This window comes from Numenius arquata, chromosome 6 (assembly GCF_964106895.1).
Source record: "Numenius arquata chromosome 6, bNumArq3.hap1.1, whole genome shotgun sequence".
Lineage (NCBI taxonomy): Eukaryota > Metazoa > Chordata > Aves > Charadriiformes > Scolopacidae > Numenius > Numenius arquata.
In genome coordinates this window covers 3374027-3392746 of record NC_133581.1, presented here as the reverse complement: position 1 = coordinate 3392746, position 18720 = coordinate 3374027, and the positions used below count along the sequence as shown (strand labels likewise).

General features: G+C 41.9%; 1 protein-coding gene across 2 annotated transcripts in view; it reads right to left on the bottom strand.

The window, feature by feature from the left end:
- Positions 1-13379: 13379 nt before the first annotated feature.
- Positions 13380-18720, bottom strand: part of SHANK2 (SH3 and multiple ankyrin repeat domains 2) — a 315160-nt gene continuing 309819 nt past the window's right edge. For both annotated transcript variants that reach the window (XM_074148901.1, XM_074148902.1), the window contains one exon: positions 13380-13953. In XM_074148901.1, the coding sequence (XP_074005002.1) occupies positions 13380-13953 (574 nt within the window). The remainder of the gene's footprint in view (positions 13954-18720) is intronic.

The following is an 18720-nucleotide window of genomic DNA, read 5'->3' as shown; positions in this document are numbered from 1 at the left end:
GGCAGGAATAAGTACGATGCCAGCATCCACCCTGTGCCTGCGTCATTCCTCTGCATGGAAGAAGTTAAAAATTAAATTCTTTGGTGCATTAATGCTCAAAATCTTAAGCTCAGGGGATGACAGTAGCCTAAAAGGAGTCCTTAGTAATTTTATAGCCCTATGGAGTAAATGATGAGTGTTCAAGTTCAGCATAAATTATGCACGAACAAATTAGTCCACAGCTGCTGGCTTATTCAGTGCCACTGGAGCTACTGTGCCATCCCATAGACTGTTTCATGGCCTGTGCCAGAGCTTCCTTACCGGATGAGAGAACGGGCACAGCGTTTCCTGCACTCACAGAACGGTTCCTCCTGTTAACAGCCTTCAGAGGGTCACCCCTGGAAAGCAATGTAGCTCTTGGCCTGTGCACAAAGCTTAAGGTAGGACCTAGATTGCGTGTAAAGCAATTTTACTTGCCTTACAGCAAACTTGTCACTCTGAGGCTTTTCTTTTCATTATAGGTGCTGCCGGGTCCCGTGTGCCTGGTGTCCTTTGATGTGACGTTTTTGCCAGAGAGGGTGTGCATGATGCCACCCTGCCATTGGTGCCTCCTCCCTTTCTCCAGCGTGAGATCACCTCCTCCGGCCGCTGCTGCTGGTGGGTGCTGCCGGCCCCCATGTGAGTGTGTTCCAAACCTGCAAGCCCTGGACAGATGGTTTGCTCTGCCTTCCCTTGGCTGCCAGCATTTACTAACTTGTTTGACCTGTTCCCTTCTTCAGCTAGTTGGGCTTCTCCAGATGCTCAGTTATATCTGCTCACACAGGGCATTTTTGCCTTGAAAATGCTCCTGGTGAATGCAGATGCTATTACAGCTGTTTGGGTGACTGCTTTAAACTGCATTTCTTTTGCCAGTTGTCCTCCTGTTTGTCACACTGTGATCTGAAGAAAGCTCCAGTTGATAAACAGAGTCCTCTGTGCCTCCCTCCGCGTGTCGGTGTCCTCCTGCAGCAGCTGGAGTTCCTGTTTCACATCTCCTACTTTTGCTAAAGGAGAGCGATGGTGAGAGGGGTTTAATGTTTGAGCTTCGTTTGCCCAGGATGTGCTGTGCTGAAGCTCTGCCGTCCTTTCTGTGTGCTCCCGGCCATGGCTGTGCTGTAGCCTCCTTCCTTGGCAAGATAAACCATGATATGAGTGTGATTTAGATGCTGGCAGGTAGCTGGGCTAATAAGAACTCCCTGGGTAGTGCTGTAACAGCTAGAGACGTCCCTGTTTTAGGATGGGTAACCCATTGCTGGATGATACCACTGTGAGAGAAAAGTCAGGTGAGCCAACTCTACCCTCAACTGTTCAAATAGTTTTGATTTTTCATAAGCGCTTTTGGCCAACCCTTGAGGTTGATATCTCGTTTTGGATGGTATTTAGAGCTACAGTCATCTGTGACGAGTAGTTGCTGCAAGTGCAAGAGATGTCATGTTGATTTTGTAAGGAAGGTCCACAGTCTAGCATTTAACGTAAAAGATCTTAAATTCAAGGGCTGGGTTTTCTGGAATAAAACCTACAGCGCACGTGCCTGTGAGAAACTGTACTTAACAGTGCCTAGTACCAATAATTATTGGCCTTTCTCTGAAAGCAAAACATACAAACTAAACTTCAGGTAGGTCGGTAGAAGTACAAAGACGTTCTTAAAATCACGTTAGGTGTTTTGTCAAATCTTGGACAGGAATACGACATTTGCTGAAACTTTGGAAGAAAGGGAGCCACTCTCCGCTGGATCCAGAGCCAAGGAGCAGCTCTTCTTTTCATGGGTAGGTTCATCCTCTCAACAGCCATCATCAGAGCTCTCATACTTCATGGAAGAAACCAAGAAAAGCCAAGTTACCCTCTCCTACTAAACCAAAGGTAAGCACTTTTATGTGCAGAACCAGCTGGTGTTCCCTTGCTGCCGTGCTGAGGGACAGCAGGAGAGAGTAGTTCTGTCCCCAGGTGACGTTTCTTGGGTCTGTTGGCCATCTTCTCCTCCAGCGCACCGGTCCATGCCCTAGCTCACCCACTTCCTAATTTTCCTCAGCAACGTATGTTCATTTAACCTACATGGTACTAGATAATTACATGTTCGTTTACATTTGTACTACTTCTAACATCATTATTATTAACGTTACTATTAGTCAAACCTACGTGTTTGTGTCAAACAGCCCTGGACACCGGCCTGATAAGCGTTAGGAGCTTTACACTCAACTTTGGTTATTCTTCCCAGGCACACCGAGTGCTGCTACCATTTCTGGTAAAATATAAACTACTGCATGTATCATCTTACCCTGAATTCATCTATTTATGCCAGCCAGGAAAAAAAAATAATCCTAATTAACTAAGCCTCTTAGGTCTCTGGCTCCCTCGTGTTTGCACAACAGTGCAAGAAACCTTCATGTGGGCAACAAAGCACTGATAAGAATTAAGGCAATCAAAATCCTTCTTAATGTAGCAATATAAGAACTCAAATACAGTCTGGTAGCATTCCAAGTTTATAATAACATTTCCCTACTAAATATTGGGTGTTATTTCCATTGCAATCTGGAAACAAATTCTCCAGTGAGCTCATTCTACCCGAGTCTACAGCTTTTAAAATTGCATTACTGCTAATTTGCACTTGAGTAACCTTTTCCTTCGGTAAACCTTAGATGTTAGGTTTGGCCTTTGGCTTTTCTAGCTGAAAACTACAAAGAGATCCAAATTCAAACGTTCTTGCATTGAAGTTGTAAGTATCCATATTATAAAGAAAATGCTATTTACGTTGAAGGCCTCTGAACATATTAGAAAAGGTTGATTAAATCCTGCCCTTTATTAGCACTGCTGCATAGATATTGTTGTTCTAACATTTGTCTCTGATTTTAATAGTCAGGTGTATGTGACAGTACAAATACCCACCCCTTACCAAATGGAGATCACCAAAAATATAAGCTGGAGCCTTATCTACTAGCTTAGGTAGCAAGTAAAGAAGACAAATCCTAATTGAAGTCAGGATTTGAGCAATGCACGCTCGCGAACACAAGCGGGAGCAGACCAGTTGGATGGCAGCGCTGCTGGACTTCTCACCAGCTCACTCCGTTGCCCTTTAGGGGACAGTGAATCACCCACAATCACACCTCGGTTTCTGTTTGTTTCTGAATATTGTCGCTGCCTTTCAAATCTCTGAAAACCATTCTTCACAGGATTTGTTATTGTGCTTAATTAAGCAGGATTGTCCCCATCTGATGGGCCACCCTCCAGTTAGAAAATCTCCTTCCTCTTGTTATTTAACGGTGGAAAAAAAAAATTAAGAAAATCAATATGCTTTGCTAAAAATAGAGCTTTCAGGCTTTATGGAAATTGCTACAAGTTTTCTGTCTTTGCATACAAGCTACACAAAACCCCCAACCCCAGTCTTTGCCCTGATAACTTCTGTTTTAAGGTGAAGGAGAATGATAATGACCCAGCACCAGACAGCTTAGAGAAGCAAACAAACAAACAAAACTACGCAAGCAAAATACGCTGAAATTAAAAAACCTTACCCTGAAACAGCGCAAGGAAAGGTTGAGACTTCCAGCCCGAGACCTCTGACCCCAGCTCTTCCTGATGGAGAGGTGAGAACCATCCTACCTCGTGGTCCTTCTCTTTTATAAGGCCCATGGCTAAACCACATGACCGGGCAATAAACAGTCAATCAATGGGGGAGGGGGGAGGTTGAAATGCCTCTGAATGGTGCCCAGGTGCCTTGTGTGTCCTAATTTATGTTCTCGTTAGCAGGAATGCTGGTAAAGGAACTTGTGGTGGATCAGGCTTATGGTGGACCAGGCCTCACCAGATATTTTATGATGTCCATCACTTGGAATTTCAGTAACTTTCACCTAACATGAAATACATCTTGTCAAGAGACCTGGTTTGCTCAGGTTCTTTAAGGTAATAGAGAAAGAAGCCCCCGTGCATCACGGTGCCGTGTCTACCTGGGGGCAACTGTGCCAATGCCCCCTAATGCTCAGGCGCAAGCACAGCCTCCTGAGGGTCCCCTTCCTTTCCCTGGGGGACGGGGTCAGAACCAGAGAGTGGTTCGGGTTGGAAGGGACCTTAAAGATCATCGAGTTCCAACTCCCTGCCCTGGGCAGGGACACCTCCCACTAGAGCAGGTTGCTCCAAGCCCCATCCAGCCTGGCCCTGAACCCCTCCAGGGATGGGGGATGTTAGTGCACCCTCAGTCCGTCCCGGTAACGTGGGGTCACCCTGTCACAAAGGGACCTGTGAGAATGATGTCATGACCACAGAGCCCTCTAACAAAATCTGTCAAGAAGAATTGAAATTTCTTTCTAATTCAGGTCACTCAAAACCTGGTGTTTACTTTTTTGGCTTTTATTTTTTCACAGAGATCTACGATGTGATGTCAGCTGTGGCGTAATACACATAAAAACACCCAGCTGGACAGGGTGTGAGTGATGTCAACATCGATCCAATGGTCTTTAGTTTTATTTCTTTCTTTTTTTTTTTTAAAAAAAAAAAAAAAGAAGAACAAAACAACTGATGAAAACAAACCAAACCCGAAGGTGAGGAATGACCGGTTGGGCACTTACTAACAGCAGCATCAGGGTCCCGGAGTCCCTGAATTGCATAACCTTGAATTTAATCCCTAAAACACCTACTTTTATGCCAACAAGAGGTGGCGGGATGTTCTCTCTCCTGAACAAACCGTTGCCCATACGTGGCCCCTCTCCCCTGAATTTTTTTACCGCTGCAGCCTAGTGATAGGTCTCGCATCTCTTAGATGCGTATCCCAGGTTTTGTTTCTCTGCTCCAGTGCTTCAGTATTAACCTATTATTTTTAAATGTAAAATATATAATCACCTATTGTAGCAGGTGTCGTAATCTATGACAGCTGAGTCGCCAAGCCCTCGTGTCCCACCCTGCTCTCTGAGGAACGGGGCTTGTCCGGTGAGCCTTTGCAGCACCCCCACCCCGTGCCAGGCCAGGCCAAATGGTTGGAAATCCTACAAAATAAGGGCTTCATGTGGAAGGTGCCACCCCTCATTGTGAAGCTCAAATGCCTCAGTCATAGAAGCACAGAACCATAGAAGGGTTAGAGCCAGAAGGGACTTTAAAGATCAAGTTCCAACCTCCCTGCCCTGGGCAGGGACACCTTCCTCTAGACCAGGTTGCTCAAAGCCCCGTCCAACCCTGCCTTAGGAAGGTCAGCCTTCCCAGTCCAGCGGGGAAGCATAGATTTAGAGCCTCCATCCATCGTCCCAACTAAGGGGACTTGCCCCCTGGGTAGGCTGGGCTCCCACCACCCTCTTCTTCCCAGCCCAGTCTGTGGCTTTAACAGAAGAGTTTGCACAGAAGGTGCCGTGGGGTAAACGCCATGAGAAATACAGTGGGACATCTCCTGAATTTATGAACTTTCAGCCCCTGGGGTCATGAACTCCCACGCTGTCCCTTGGAGGAAACAACACCCCAGCCCCGCTCTTCTCCCCTTTAGGACTTTCCTCCAGTCTGATTTTATTCATCGCCAATCGGTAACATGTTCTTCTAGCACCAATGTTCCTTTTAGTTAAAAATCCCTCTCCTGGCTGTTCACCCACTCAAGTGAGTGGGAAAAGCAGACATCTCATTTAAGCCTTCTATTTGCTCGGTTAAATAGAGCGAGTCATTTCAGAACCTGCTGTAAGCCCCCACTCACAGCATCTCGCTGGCAGCTGGTTCCCACACCTATCCCCATTGTACCCTCCTGCGAACACCCGCCAGCCCACTCGCATTAATAGGTCCTTATTTCTTGTGGAAAAAAACGCCTTGCCTTTTTTCAGGGCTATGTATTGTGCACGTCCTGATGAAGACAAAGTTTTCTCTTCCTTTCCGTCACCTCCGACAGCTTAGTCCCATGGATTCACGGCGAGATTTTTTCCACTCGCTGCATTTTGTACAAGCGAATTTTCCCCGTTTCCATTGCACCGGTCTTTCAAGTGTATAATCTGCTCTACTGATCTTCCCTGCGAATAAACCAGCCTTGTCAGGGGCACAAAGAGTTAACACGCACAGGATTAGGTCTAGGAGTAGTGACTTTTCAGTAAAGGGTTGAAGATTCCCCACCAGTGCCAAGGCAGCAGGAGAACACCCGGTGGAGTGAGGACACGTGCAGGAATGGCAGACTAAGAGGCAAGGGGTGGAAATGATCTGCTTTCTCTGAAAGAAAACTTCTTTTCTAAAAATTGCAAAGTAGCTTCTGGAAGCCACCTACCCTTGTTTCAGATCTTCTCTGTAACGCAGAAAATTTGCATTATTAGAGATTTCAAATCACTTCAGGTGAAATGCACAGCGTGTAATCTGTTGCTGGGTCACTATAAAGCCTTACGGGTGAATTAAATCACCCTAGAGAGTGTTGCAAATATTAAAACCAACATCCACTGCTTTGCAAAGAAAGAAAATTGCTGAAACAGATAGAGCAAATGGAGACGAGGGGATACAGCGGGGCTCTAAGTGAAAAATAAAGTTCTTAGTACAATAGTAATTTTTTGCACAATTAGACACAGCGCTCAAATTTGACTATGTCCAGATATAAAAGAAGTTACTTTTGCTCATTTTTCAACACCGCGTGTGGACTAATAAGTAAACGAGGCTTCGAGTTCTGTCTCAGCCACCCGTCTATCTGTTCTCCTCTGACGACAGAGCTCTCGCCTTGACTTCACCACCGCACACCCTACGAGGTCCGAGAGCAGCTTCACGTGAACCCTCAAGACGCACCAGCCAGGTCAAAGCAAAATGACACACGAACGAATGACACGGTCACAATCGCTCCTCCCTAGGCATTTTCACGGGGGTGGGTTGGGTGGGGAGCGCCCTGTTTGGTATCTCAACGTTCTTTATGGCCAACGAAGCGCCCATGGAGGGAGCTGTCAATTCTGTACATGGTGGTAACGAGGCACCGCTTCCCTCAGGATGTGTTTGGAAGAAGAACATCCTTAAGGAAAAGGAATCACAGGTTTCAGAAGGTGGGGCAGCAGAGAGGTTACCTCCTCTCCCCCAAACCTCAGTTTCAGCTATTCCAAGGCTTTTTTTTTCAGCAGTTAAATCACTTTAAATTGCTTTTAAGTTTAATATTTATATATATATAAATATATATATATAAAATATATATATAAGTATTAAGTATATATAAAGATATATAAGTATTAAGTATATATAAGGAAGCTAGAATGTTAGAGACAATTAGAAAATGCAAAAATATCAGCGGAAAATAACCCATTAAAACATGAATTACATTTTTGAGATTTCTGTATATTGTATTCTCTTCAGGTTTTCAAAGCAAAAAGATACACACCGCAACATTTATTCCAGTACATTTTTAAGCACATGCAACACTGGTGTCCTATTTGTACATTGATTTCTAATGCTGTCCAAGAACCTTTACATTAAAAGCGTACAAGAACTCACACACACACACGTGCACATATTCCTTCGCGCGTTATTAATCCTGAGGAAAAAAAACCTTAAATTTTACTTGAGAAACCAAACTTCAGTTCTGCAGGTACATCTGGGAAATAACCCAGCACCCATCCTGAACTAATTCCTGACCTAATTACCTTGAGCTCTTTTTGCAGTTTGGAGCTGAAATATCTGCTCTTCATCAAAATATCTGCTCTTCATCAGGTGGCAACGCTTGAGATTGTTCAAAACAGTCCAAAATTTGCAGCACTGCAGACAAAAACTACATTCTCATTAAAAAACCCTTGCTCGATGCAGATGAAGGATCATATGGAGATGCTAACATTCAAAACGTGAAATTGATAAAACAGAACCACGGATAAACTCGAAAACACATCACAGTTCTTTAAAGATTTCTCATTCAGTGTATAATTTGTATAATTATACAGTCAGCCTTTTTTTTTTTTTTTTTTTTTTTCCTGACAAATATTCAGGCCAACTTACAATAATAAAAAAATTTGCTAAAATGACTTCTTGTAGAAAGAATGACAATCCTTTAAAATAAATAAGTATTTCAAAAGGTCTTATATTGCTCTGAGACTATGTCCATCAAATTCCACTAGATGTCAGCGTTATAGAACCAGTTTGTTTCAGACTTAAAAGCATTAAGTCCACTTGGTTTACTTATTACTGTTACCTCCTCTGTGAAATACAGGACGTGTCAACTACACCAATAACCAAGCAAGTATTTATGGTAGCAAACTGAACCCAAAATAACAGTCTTTTTTTCAGTTTTCAACCCCCCTCCTTTACTTGATTTGAATCGAGGACTTCAAATCAGCCTCGTAACGCCGAAAATGTTTCGAAATAAGCCATAAATCATTTCGCTTTTCCTAGTGCAGTGACGGGGACTCCTCACTTCAGAAAACAGCGCTAAAAGCTCTTTTTCTGTCACGTACTATAACACCTTGAAGATAAAGCTCTTTATGTTAAATACAGTGTAGTTGATCCAGGTTGAAAATTATAAGGCACGTACATATATATATTTTTTTTTTTTAAAACCACACTTTCTGGAATATTGTTACAATCGTGCTCTTCTGGATGGCCCACCATAGCGACTTGGGTGGTTTTTTTTTTCATGGTTTTGGACAAAAGGAATGAAAGACCATGAAATGCAGAAAAATACAGAAAACCAAGAACGAAACAAAACACAACACATCGCTACAACACCCATGATGAAACCTGCTCATTCCTTTGCCCAACAAAGCACTGGCCATCGCAAAGCATCCTTTGTTTTGCACTGTGAATCCCTGACGTTTTATTTAGATACACAGATGTTTATCACTGGATTGCCCACAATACCTGAAATAATGACAAAAAAAAAAAAAGGCTGTTTTTTTCTTCTATCTTTTTTCACAAAACAAAGCTGCCAAGTAATTGCTGTTGGAAAAATATGAGAGAAATAAGAGGTAACTACAAAAACGATGAACTAGAACGACATCTGAGAAGAGAATAATAGTTAAGGAACATATGAAACCAAATGGCAACAGTTCTAGGCATTTATTCCAATATCTTAGAAAATAAAAATAAAAAATATTCTTCATTGCATCACCATTTAAAGATAGAAAAACAAATTTTTAGATTAAGCCAGAAGAAGATGCGAATTGTTGTGGTGGTTTTTTTTTTTCTTTTTCTTTCATTTTAAGCTTTGTTTATTCACAGTCCAGATACACCCTGCTGGTACATTGGTTTAGTCACAAGATGCACAAAGTCTGATAAGGAGCACTGGTTCCTCTTCTCCTCTGTAAAGCCTCTCTGCCCTACGAAAACTCCAGCCCCCTCCAGCCCCCCCAAAACTTTTCAGTGCCTTATTAAATTTTAGAACAGATCCACAACCGAGTGCCTTTAGGCACCCAGTAGTACCCAGTTCCGAGCGTGCATTCCCACACACACGCTCAGCCAAGAAAAAAATTAATATATTCCACGATTATTTGAACTCCACCTTAAGGCAAATAGATACGTATTTTTCTACCTCTTGCTGAAAAATTTTTACTTTTCAAATTTCAAACAGGAAGCTGAAATTCAGTAAACGAACTCATGTTCGGCATAAAGAATGCTTTAACCAAAAGTGAAGAAATAAAAAGGAATTTTTTTTTTTGTTCCTAACAATAAATGAATTGTTTTGCATTAATTCTATCTACACTTTGTTAAAGCATTTTATGCGCTTTCAATAACATCAGATTGCAAGTTTTTGGCAACTTTTTTTTTAATAAAAATTCAGACAGTGTTCTCTGTTTGCAATCAGAACCACAACCTTAGTGCAATATTATATTTATTTCTTACAGTAATTTTGGTTGCCATACAAGAGTATTAAGGATTGGGGAAAAGTGCAAGTTACAGGAGCTTGATTTTTTTAATCAGTCGAAATAAGAGGAATTAAAGCACAAAAATTACAGCAACATAGATAACGTGAACACAAGTTGTTACACAAACTATAGCGAGAAACATATTAATATCTAGAAAAGAAAAGAAAAAAATGTAATGGAAAAATTATCAATATTTGTGGCTCATACACATAATCATCGCCAGATCAACTGGGTAATGCTTTTTAAGAACAGAGGAAAAAAAAAAAAAATCACTATTTTTATTAACTTAAGTACCACAAATAATTAACTTTTGTGATATGTAAATTCTGTAAATCAACAGTCACATCTAGTCATTTTATAATATATGAATTAAACTTAAAATGTTCTCAGACACCTAGGGAAAGGAGTCTGTGCAGTTATACACAATTTACATCTTGTAAGATTTTGGTATTGTATACACAAATATTACAGAAACTAGGCATGTAAATGCAATTTATTTAAATTACAGTATATAAACAAAAGTTGATCCTAAAACCCAGAATATCATAACGTATTTCATAGATCTCTAAACAACTTGTTTTTCACTATCAGAGTAGCATGAAATAAATGGGTCTTCTCTCCTCCCCCCAACATTTCCAGACTGATGAAAATACTCGGAGGCAACGTCGTTATCTGTTACTATTGCTTTCTGTAGCAAAACCATCCCACAGAGCTAGAGACCAATCCATCTCGGCAGAGGTGCGTTTTATTGGTGAAAAGTAGGTCCTCTCAGGTCTCCTTACCTTTACGTTGTAAGACACAATGTAAAAAATAAACTATTTCGTTAGCTCTTTAATGTGCTAAACCTCTTTTTCTACTTATCGTATTGTACCTATTCTTTCGGTACACGAGCAAGAAACGCACCTGTGTAAGAAAGGGATAATCGTCAACCGGAATTTACCGTGTATGTCAGCGCTTCTTCAACGGAAATTCAACAAGAAGGTTGTGATTAAAAAGCAGCTTAAAAGACAACTTCTACATTTTTTTTTACTACCGTATTTTCTAATGTATGTTCTGGCACATTATTATAGAGGTAATATCAACTGTACCCAAAGAAATAAAAAAAAGAGCATGGCATTGGTGGTTTATTTACTGAATTCTGTCGTATCACCAAATGGAAGACAACGATGGCTAAATTACCATTTTTTACACTTCTTAAAGTATTTGATGGCCTCAAGTTGCCTGTATCGACTATCTGAATGAAACTGCCATTTTCTACACCGCCTATGGAAAAATTCAGTACTCTTGAAAGTAAAACGCCTTAGTACTTGATTTTTTTATTACAAGGTTACTCGGAACTTTCAAATACAAATATAGCGTAGTAACAGATGTTAAGTCAAAAGGTTTGTTGTTCCGTAAAGGGGGCAGGAGGCTAAATAGGTTGCTTTTTATGAGTATCCAATGCGTTGGTAACTATAACCACTTTTGAAGAAATATTCATCCTCCTTTGTAGAAGTTCTAGCAAAGATAGAAAATATAACACAGCTCTGCTGGTTCAGATGCATCCAAATGAGGTTGATTTTAAAAAGGTCAAGACTTTATAATTATTCCACAGAAATAGTAGTAAACCACAAAAGTTTTTTTTATGTTTTTTTTTTTGTGTTTTTTTTTTGTTTGTTTGTTTTTAACTTTCTAGCACTGAAGTGGCACAAAGGCTGCCCAGTAGACCAGCCACTTATTTTCTTAAAATATTGTGCTTATAAACTATCTGTACAACTATTTAAACTTGCAGTAAAGAAAGATATTTAAAATGCTAAACTTTATGTACTCATACTAGGGCTGTTGCAGACCTAATTAGACACTTGTTTGTGAGCAAAAATAATCACAATAAAAAAATTAGAGATAGGCTGGACCATATCAAGGACCATATCAAGGAAAGAAAGTTCAGGTACCTTGCGAAATGTAAGGGAACCTGAAAGCATGGTAGGTAGGCAGTCTAGCCATTCACACACAATCTACCCACCTTGAACATCTTGAATATTATGTCAATAAAGACCTAAAAAAACTCACAGATATTAAGAGGTGTTAATTACAAGGGGAGTTCAAACATGCAGAGAGAGACTTGTTAACTTTAAAAAATAAAAGAAAAAAAAAAGGGGGGGGAAAAGAAGTCAGATGAACCAAATCTGTGTGTTTCCTCCTGCTGACTGAAGTCTCCTGGAAAGCTCCTGAGCTCTCTTGCCCCACCACCCCGTCTGCGGCCACCTGGTTTCTAGCAGGGTGCAGGAACCTCTCCCGCCACCTCGCTAATGGCCCCGCAAAGAGATCACCAGAGGGCGACGGGCAGCGTCCAGCTCCCCCCGCCGTGCCCAGCCTGCTCTCCTTGTCAAGAAGCCAATATGTCTTAACAGCAATAAAACGAGAAACCAGAAACCGACCCAGTTCTCCTGGCCCTTGGAACACATGGATCTGAGACACTACATACCTCCATCCATCTCAGCATTACCTCTTTCCTGTTATTTTTTCTTTTTTTTAACAAGCTGAAACATTTCCATTTCTGCTAATGGGCTGAATTCCCTCTCTCCCTTAAAATACCGGCAACCTTCCCGCTGGCTTCAATGGAAACATTCATCTATCTTTTCCTCCTTTCTTGGCCTGATGTTCAAAATAGCTAAGCACTTACCCCTCACTGAATTCAACAGCATCTCTCGGGGTTCAGCATATTTGAGTATCCGACTGCAAAGTCCAAAAGCTGCCTCTGTACATAACCCCACATTTTTACTGGCTCGCAGAGTTCGTATCGTGACTTAGCAGTAGTTTAGCTGGTTGAAAACTGGGGGGTCTCAGGTTCAAACTAGCTTCATTTTGTTGTACCTCTAAGTGTGCATTCCTCCTCGGTTTTTTATGCAACGTCTGCATCGTCTTACAGGTCAAGTCAATGGAGCATGTAGTGAACTTGTTCTGCCACCTTGGAAGAGTGCTAAGTATAACTGCAGAAATAAAGAAACACCAGGTAAAACAGAGCAAGGTTACTTTTGAACTCATTCCAGCAGAACAACCAGCTTCACTGCCAACAAATCAGAGCGCTGAACTAGTGAAAAACAGTATTATGAACTCCCGGACCTGTCTTAATGTTGTGCCTCTGCTACCAACAAAAACGGGGTTTGGACGGTAACGAAGCAATCTCTCCTCTTAAAACAAACTAAGGGCTGGGGAAGGAAGCCTGCTCGGAGACTGAATGTCAAGAAGAGAACAGAGTGCTTTTCAATAAAAACATGAAACCCTTGCAATTTGAAATGGAGAGGAAAGTGGTACGTAATAGTTCCAGCAGAAGGGCATTATCAAGAGATAATATTTTTGAAGTTAACAATTTTCTCTCTCTCTCTCATTATCTCCCCGCAACTTTGAAATAAAATGGCCCCACTCATGGAACGTATTTAGATTTCTGTTTGGGCATGTAGCATACAGTCTGCATTACCTGAGTACCAGGAATTAAGCTGTTTTCCCCCTCCCCCCCCAATTTTGCTGGCACTCGCAGACGGCCAAGGCATTTGGGGTATTTCAGTACCAGCCCATCTCTAGTTATCAACAGAAGTTTGTGAGGCAAAATAGCTATTCTTATCTGTCCAGCAGCTGTTTCAAAGCTCTTTCTATGTTCATTCTGTGCCCAACTCTAGTCACTCCAAGGTCTATCAGATCTTCCTTTTGTAGATTTGGTAAATGAGTGCCATCTATTTCATTGTCCATAAATGTTTCTTTATGTTCACCTAAGTTTAGACTTTCCAACCAATCTGCCACATCTGGTTTAGTCCACAGGTGGACAGGCTTAGTTGTAAAAGGCTTATTTGAGATTGGCTGTTGTAATATGGAGGGAGAAGGAGACCTGCTGCGCCCTGTGGTCAAGCCAAATAAGTCCCCAGAAGGGGGCTGGCTGGGTAGGCTAAATACATCGGACAAAGTTGGAGAAGGAGATGAAGCTGAAGCAGAAGCAGTCAGAGGAGCAGGCATGATGTCTTTATTAACCTCTGTTGGTGAAACCACAGGGCTTGGAGCATGTCTTGCTCCTGAGGTCCTACTGTCATAGTCTGGGGACCTGCTCTGCAGTGTGATCGGCTGGCTGGTTCCAGGTCGGACAGTAAAAGTGATTGTTGTACTTCGTGTACCTGAGACAGTACTCATGACTTCCGTGCTCCTGAAATTGTAAACAGACATGGAAAGTTAGACATATCAGCCACCAGCTGAAAGGTTCTCCAAACCAACATGTGAAAAATACAGTTTTGGAATGCTTGAATATTATCATTTTTAAATGAGCAATATCAGGTAAAAGTACCAAGACGGTATCATTCCATCTTTCCCATCAAACAATCATCAATGGTAAGCCATAGTTAAAAACAAAACCTTTGCTTATGAGCAGTTCAAAAAAACACCTTCCAGAGCACATTCTTCCTTTTTGATTTTAATTAAAATCCTTTTTAATTCCCGGTTAAATGAGAGACACCGAGTGGATTAAGGACATGGGCACTTTGTGTTCCCCATGAAGTGCAAATCTTCCTTTCGTTGTACAGAGGGGTGGGATCCTTCACTTCAGTTTTAACCTACCAATTTTACACACTTAGAAGTTTAGATAACATAGCTAATAATAGCAGCTATGGAAAGTATCAGAAGCATATTATTAACTTGGATTTTGGATTTTTGTGCATTTACTCAGTGAATTTTAGGGCATTTTTGTATTCTCATCCATCCACAGAACATGCTCCACAAGCTCCTCCTATTTCCCTCTCTGTTTAGCTGGAATTCTCCTGCTTTAAAAATGAAACAGTCCTTCTAAGGTTCATAAAAGGCCTTCTGTGTCCATTTCCTTCTGCACAGAAATTATACTTCGGCGGTTTCAGTACAAACCTTAAGGAGACACAATTCTTGTTACTGTGCGTGCCCAAAGGTGACGTGGTTGCGATAAGTCACCTGCACCTATCTCTTGCCTAAAGGAAATTTCAGATCATGAACTAAGCAGGCATGAAACCTGCCGGGAGGCGAGCTCCGATGCCGAGGCTGACAGGGTGGGTGAAGGAGCAGACGAGTCTGCTTTTGTCTACTGGCTATAGAACAAATTTAGAAGCAGAAGAGCCAGGTTCAGGTCTGCTCATATCATAAAATGCTGAACTCCACGGCCCTTACTTCTCATGAGAAAAGTCTGCCAGTCAGCGTGTGCACTTTAGGATCTTCCACTCAACCCTTGGGTGCCTGAAGCTCCAGAGTTTTCACTTTTTTATAATATCCTGCCAACTAGGAAAACCTTCAGACAACAAATTTCAGGCACTTCCAGACCAAAGGAAGGATTTGTTTATCCTTGAAGCAATGCTATGGACTCCAGAGGAAGATCTGGAGGATGCCGTAGTGAGATTTCTAACCCAGACCCTGACCGAAGCCCTCTGTATCCAAGTGCCAGATTGCCCCCAGGACTGACCCGTCGTGCCTGGGCAGAACTGAAGATGACTTGGGTGCACGATGGCAGATAAAAATGCTTTCATTAATACTGCAGATTCACCACTGCGCAGGAAAGACCTTATACAGCCAAAGAAAGAGCATGGTTCTGAAGCCCCCATATTTAAAGTAGCGTTACGGAAGAAACTGCAGTCTCTTCCCAAGTCACTGCCTAAAGATTGTGTTAATTGCCACCAAATGAAATACCAAAAATGATCCATGCAGCAGGGGTCAAACCCGACATCTCTTGTCTCCGAGGTATGTCCTTCACCAGTAGATCAGCTTTAAAAATGAGAGGCCCTCTCCTGATCCTTTGCCCTAGGTAATCATGACAGCTTTGCTCCTCCCTGCAGAGTAGGATAATAGACTCATAAAACAGTTAAGAGTTGGAAGGGACTTTAAAGATCATTGAGTTCCAGCCCCCCTGCCCTGGGCAGGGACACCTCCCACCAGACCAGGTTGCTCAAAGCCCCATCCAGCCTGGCCTTGAACACCTCCAGGGATGGGGCATCCACAGCTTCCCTGGGCAACCTGGGCCAGGCTCTCACCACCTTCACAGGAAAGAATTTCTTCCTGAGATCTAATCTGTATCTCCCCTCTTTCAGTTTAAAACTGCTCCCCCTCATCCTGTTGCTCCACTCCCTGATCAAGAGTCCCTCCCCAGCTTTCCTGTAGCCCCCTTGGGTACCGTGGCTGCTGGGAAGGAGGATGTACCGTCACTTGACTTTGGTCACCCACATCCTGACTAGAAGAGTGGTTAAAATTTTAAATAAAAAGATGGTGGTACCGGCATTTCCTCGTCATCTACCCTAACCTGCTCCCCCGCCCCATGAAGTACCAGACATCAGGTAACCTACAGCACGGCTACACCCAGATTCAGAGCACGCTGGTATCACAGCGAGTCTCATTGAAACAGAGCTCCAACACCGTGTTATTAGAAAAGCACTAAGAATAACGTTTTGGAGAACGTACATGTTATTCGCATGAGCAATCCCACTGATTCCCCACAAATTGTTCCATATATTTCAATGGGAACAGGGGGATCTTTTTGAGCGTTGAAAGAGCGGTACTTCACTTAACACACAGTAGGAACAATACTTTTAGCACTTACGTCTTTGTAATCTAACAAAGAAAGGAAACACTTGGCAAGGTTTCGAGTGTTTCCTGTGATTTGTTTGGAGTTTAATGGTTCTCATTGTCTTCCAGGACTGGAGCTAAGCATTCTTGCAAATAAAAAGTCTATGGCAAGAAACTATTAAATTCTACTAACCAAGGGGAGCAAGTTATTTCTGCCTACTTTAACTCAACATTAGGAGTCTCACACACTTTAATAAAGCATGATATAATTTTAAATCAACAAAAAACCTGCTTTGAAAAAGGTTGGGATAATGCTGCCCCAGCGATTGCGAGAAGAGCAGGATGAGTTTTGTATAAATGTGGGAATTTCCCCCTGTCTCTTTACCTGCAATTACCCTTTTACTTAACTTTCCTGTCCTGCAAATACGAGAAATTATGCTTTTGTATTCACACCCATTGTGGCGATATTAAATGGATGATGAAAATTTATCTTCTATTATGTGAGATGCTGAAAGGTCATTTCAGTTACAGGACTGACCACTCCAGGCTCAGGGTACACCCCCTGCTTCGTACCTCACCTTTGCTGCTTCTTCTCTGTATTGGTCCTTTCAGAGACTCCCTGTCCATCCTTGTTCAGGAAATCATTGTCACTCTTCCTTTAAAGGAAGGATATTAAGGCACTAAAATAAAAGCCCCAAAAGTAAACTGTGTACTCTTATTTTAAGTCTTTCTTAGCCTCGTGTTACCTAACCTTCTCGGAGCCAGGGGCAGTCACACTGAGTCACCAAAGCAATACAGGCAATGTTGTGCTTTGCTTTCTGTCAGCCTGGATCATCGTAACGGCTTCGTGTGGCTACAGGCAATATTAAAAGATCTGTGGGCATCTTCCTTTTTTCAAGCCATAGGTTCAGGATTACTGCCTATTAAAATAGATACTGGAACAGTGCTAAGAAAATTTTTTATTTTAGCTGATTAATGAGGTTTCAGTGCCAGCTCAGTTTAAAGCCACATCAGCACTAAGGTTTTATAAATATTAACCCTTTTATGAGAAAGCTCAGAGCACTTTGCCACCATTAAGAGACTTAATCCTACACGCTTTCTTCAAGACAGCCATCAGTCATCAGTCCTGCTACACGCTTGGGAACACAGCCAGCTGTGTGACAGCACGTGTCCCCACTCCTGCACCAGCGGCCCTGCTTAGGACAAGGATTAACCACGGCAACTTGAGGTCACTGCTGCCTGCAAAAATTAGTGGGCAACCCGCAAGACCGAGTCTGTGCTCGGTTCCCAGTGGCCATGCTTCAGCCGGCTCCGCTCTCAGCTCCACGGCCCTTGCGAAGGTCATCCAAGTCGGCTGAAACCCACAGGTGATGTCAGTTTGACATCTTTAATTCCAAAATTCATTCTTTCCCCTTTCTTTTTCCCTTCTTTCCCCTGCCGTATCAACTCCAGCATGTTACAGAGACTGCTCTACCGTAATAGTAATCCAAGGAAAAAAAAACATGCATATTTGTGTAACACTTATGCATCCTAAATTATAATTTATGACATCTCCAATACAATCTGAGATGCAGATACAGCCTTGAAACAATCAGCTGTCTTGCATTTTATGGATGATTGGTATCCTGGTCAATAAGGAGCAAGCGCATTCCAGCTGGAGAACAGGCATGTTTTTGTTGTGTTGTGGGTTTTCCAGATTTTTAATAAGAGCAATTTCTTATGCCTTATTTGATCATCTGTTATGCTAAACATATTAAATCCATATTAAACCTGCCTAAACCCAAATTTCATTTGAAAAAGGTGAAAAGTCTGATAATTATTTTAAATAAAATTTGCTCTATTAGAATCAGCATATGGTAGTAATTTATAAACATTTGCTGCTGTAAGACTGCAGCGATTGCAATGTCCATTATGTTGCCTGAGATTAAAATCACAATATATAATCTCTATGTCACAATGATGCAGCCTCCAAGTATAAAAGCCATCAACACAGCTTGAAGGCAAGAAATTCTTTTAGATTTTAAATTAGATTTGCAGGATCCAAATTTACTGTTAACTCAATATCAGAAGCGAATCAGTGAAAGATGTCACGCTGCAACAGCTCCTAGGAGCCTCCCATGTGAAAACCCCAAAAAACCATTATGCTCTCATGGGAGCTGGTTTAGCCTGCGACTTACTTAAAGACTGGCTCTTTCTGACCAAGCTCTTCCATTGTGTCAGAGAAAAAAAAAAAAATCTTAACAACCAAGAGAAACAATGAGTGAAATGAGTCCCTATAGGGAGGTACTGCGAGAAATTAACTTTTTACGGATTTTTTTTTGAGAACACACAAACCAAAACCTTTGCCTTCATCTCTTATAATATTTTTACCTTATTTTTGGATTGTCAGAGGAAAATTGTA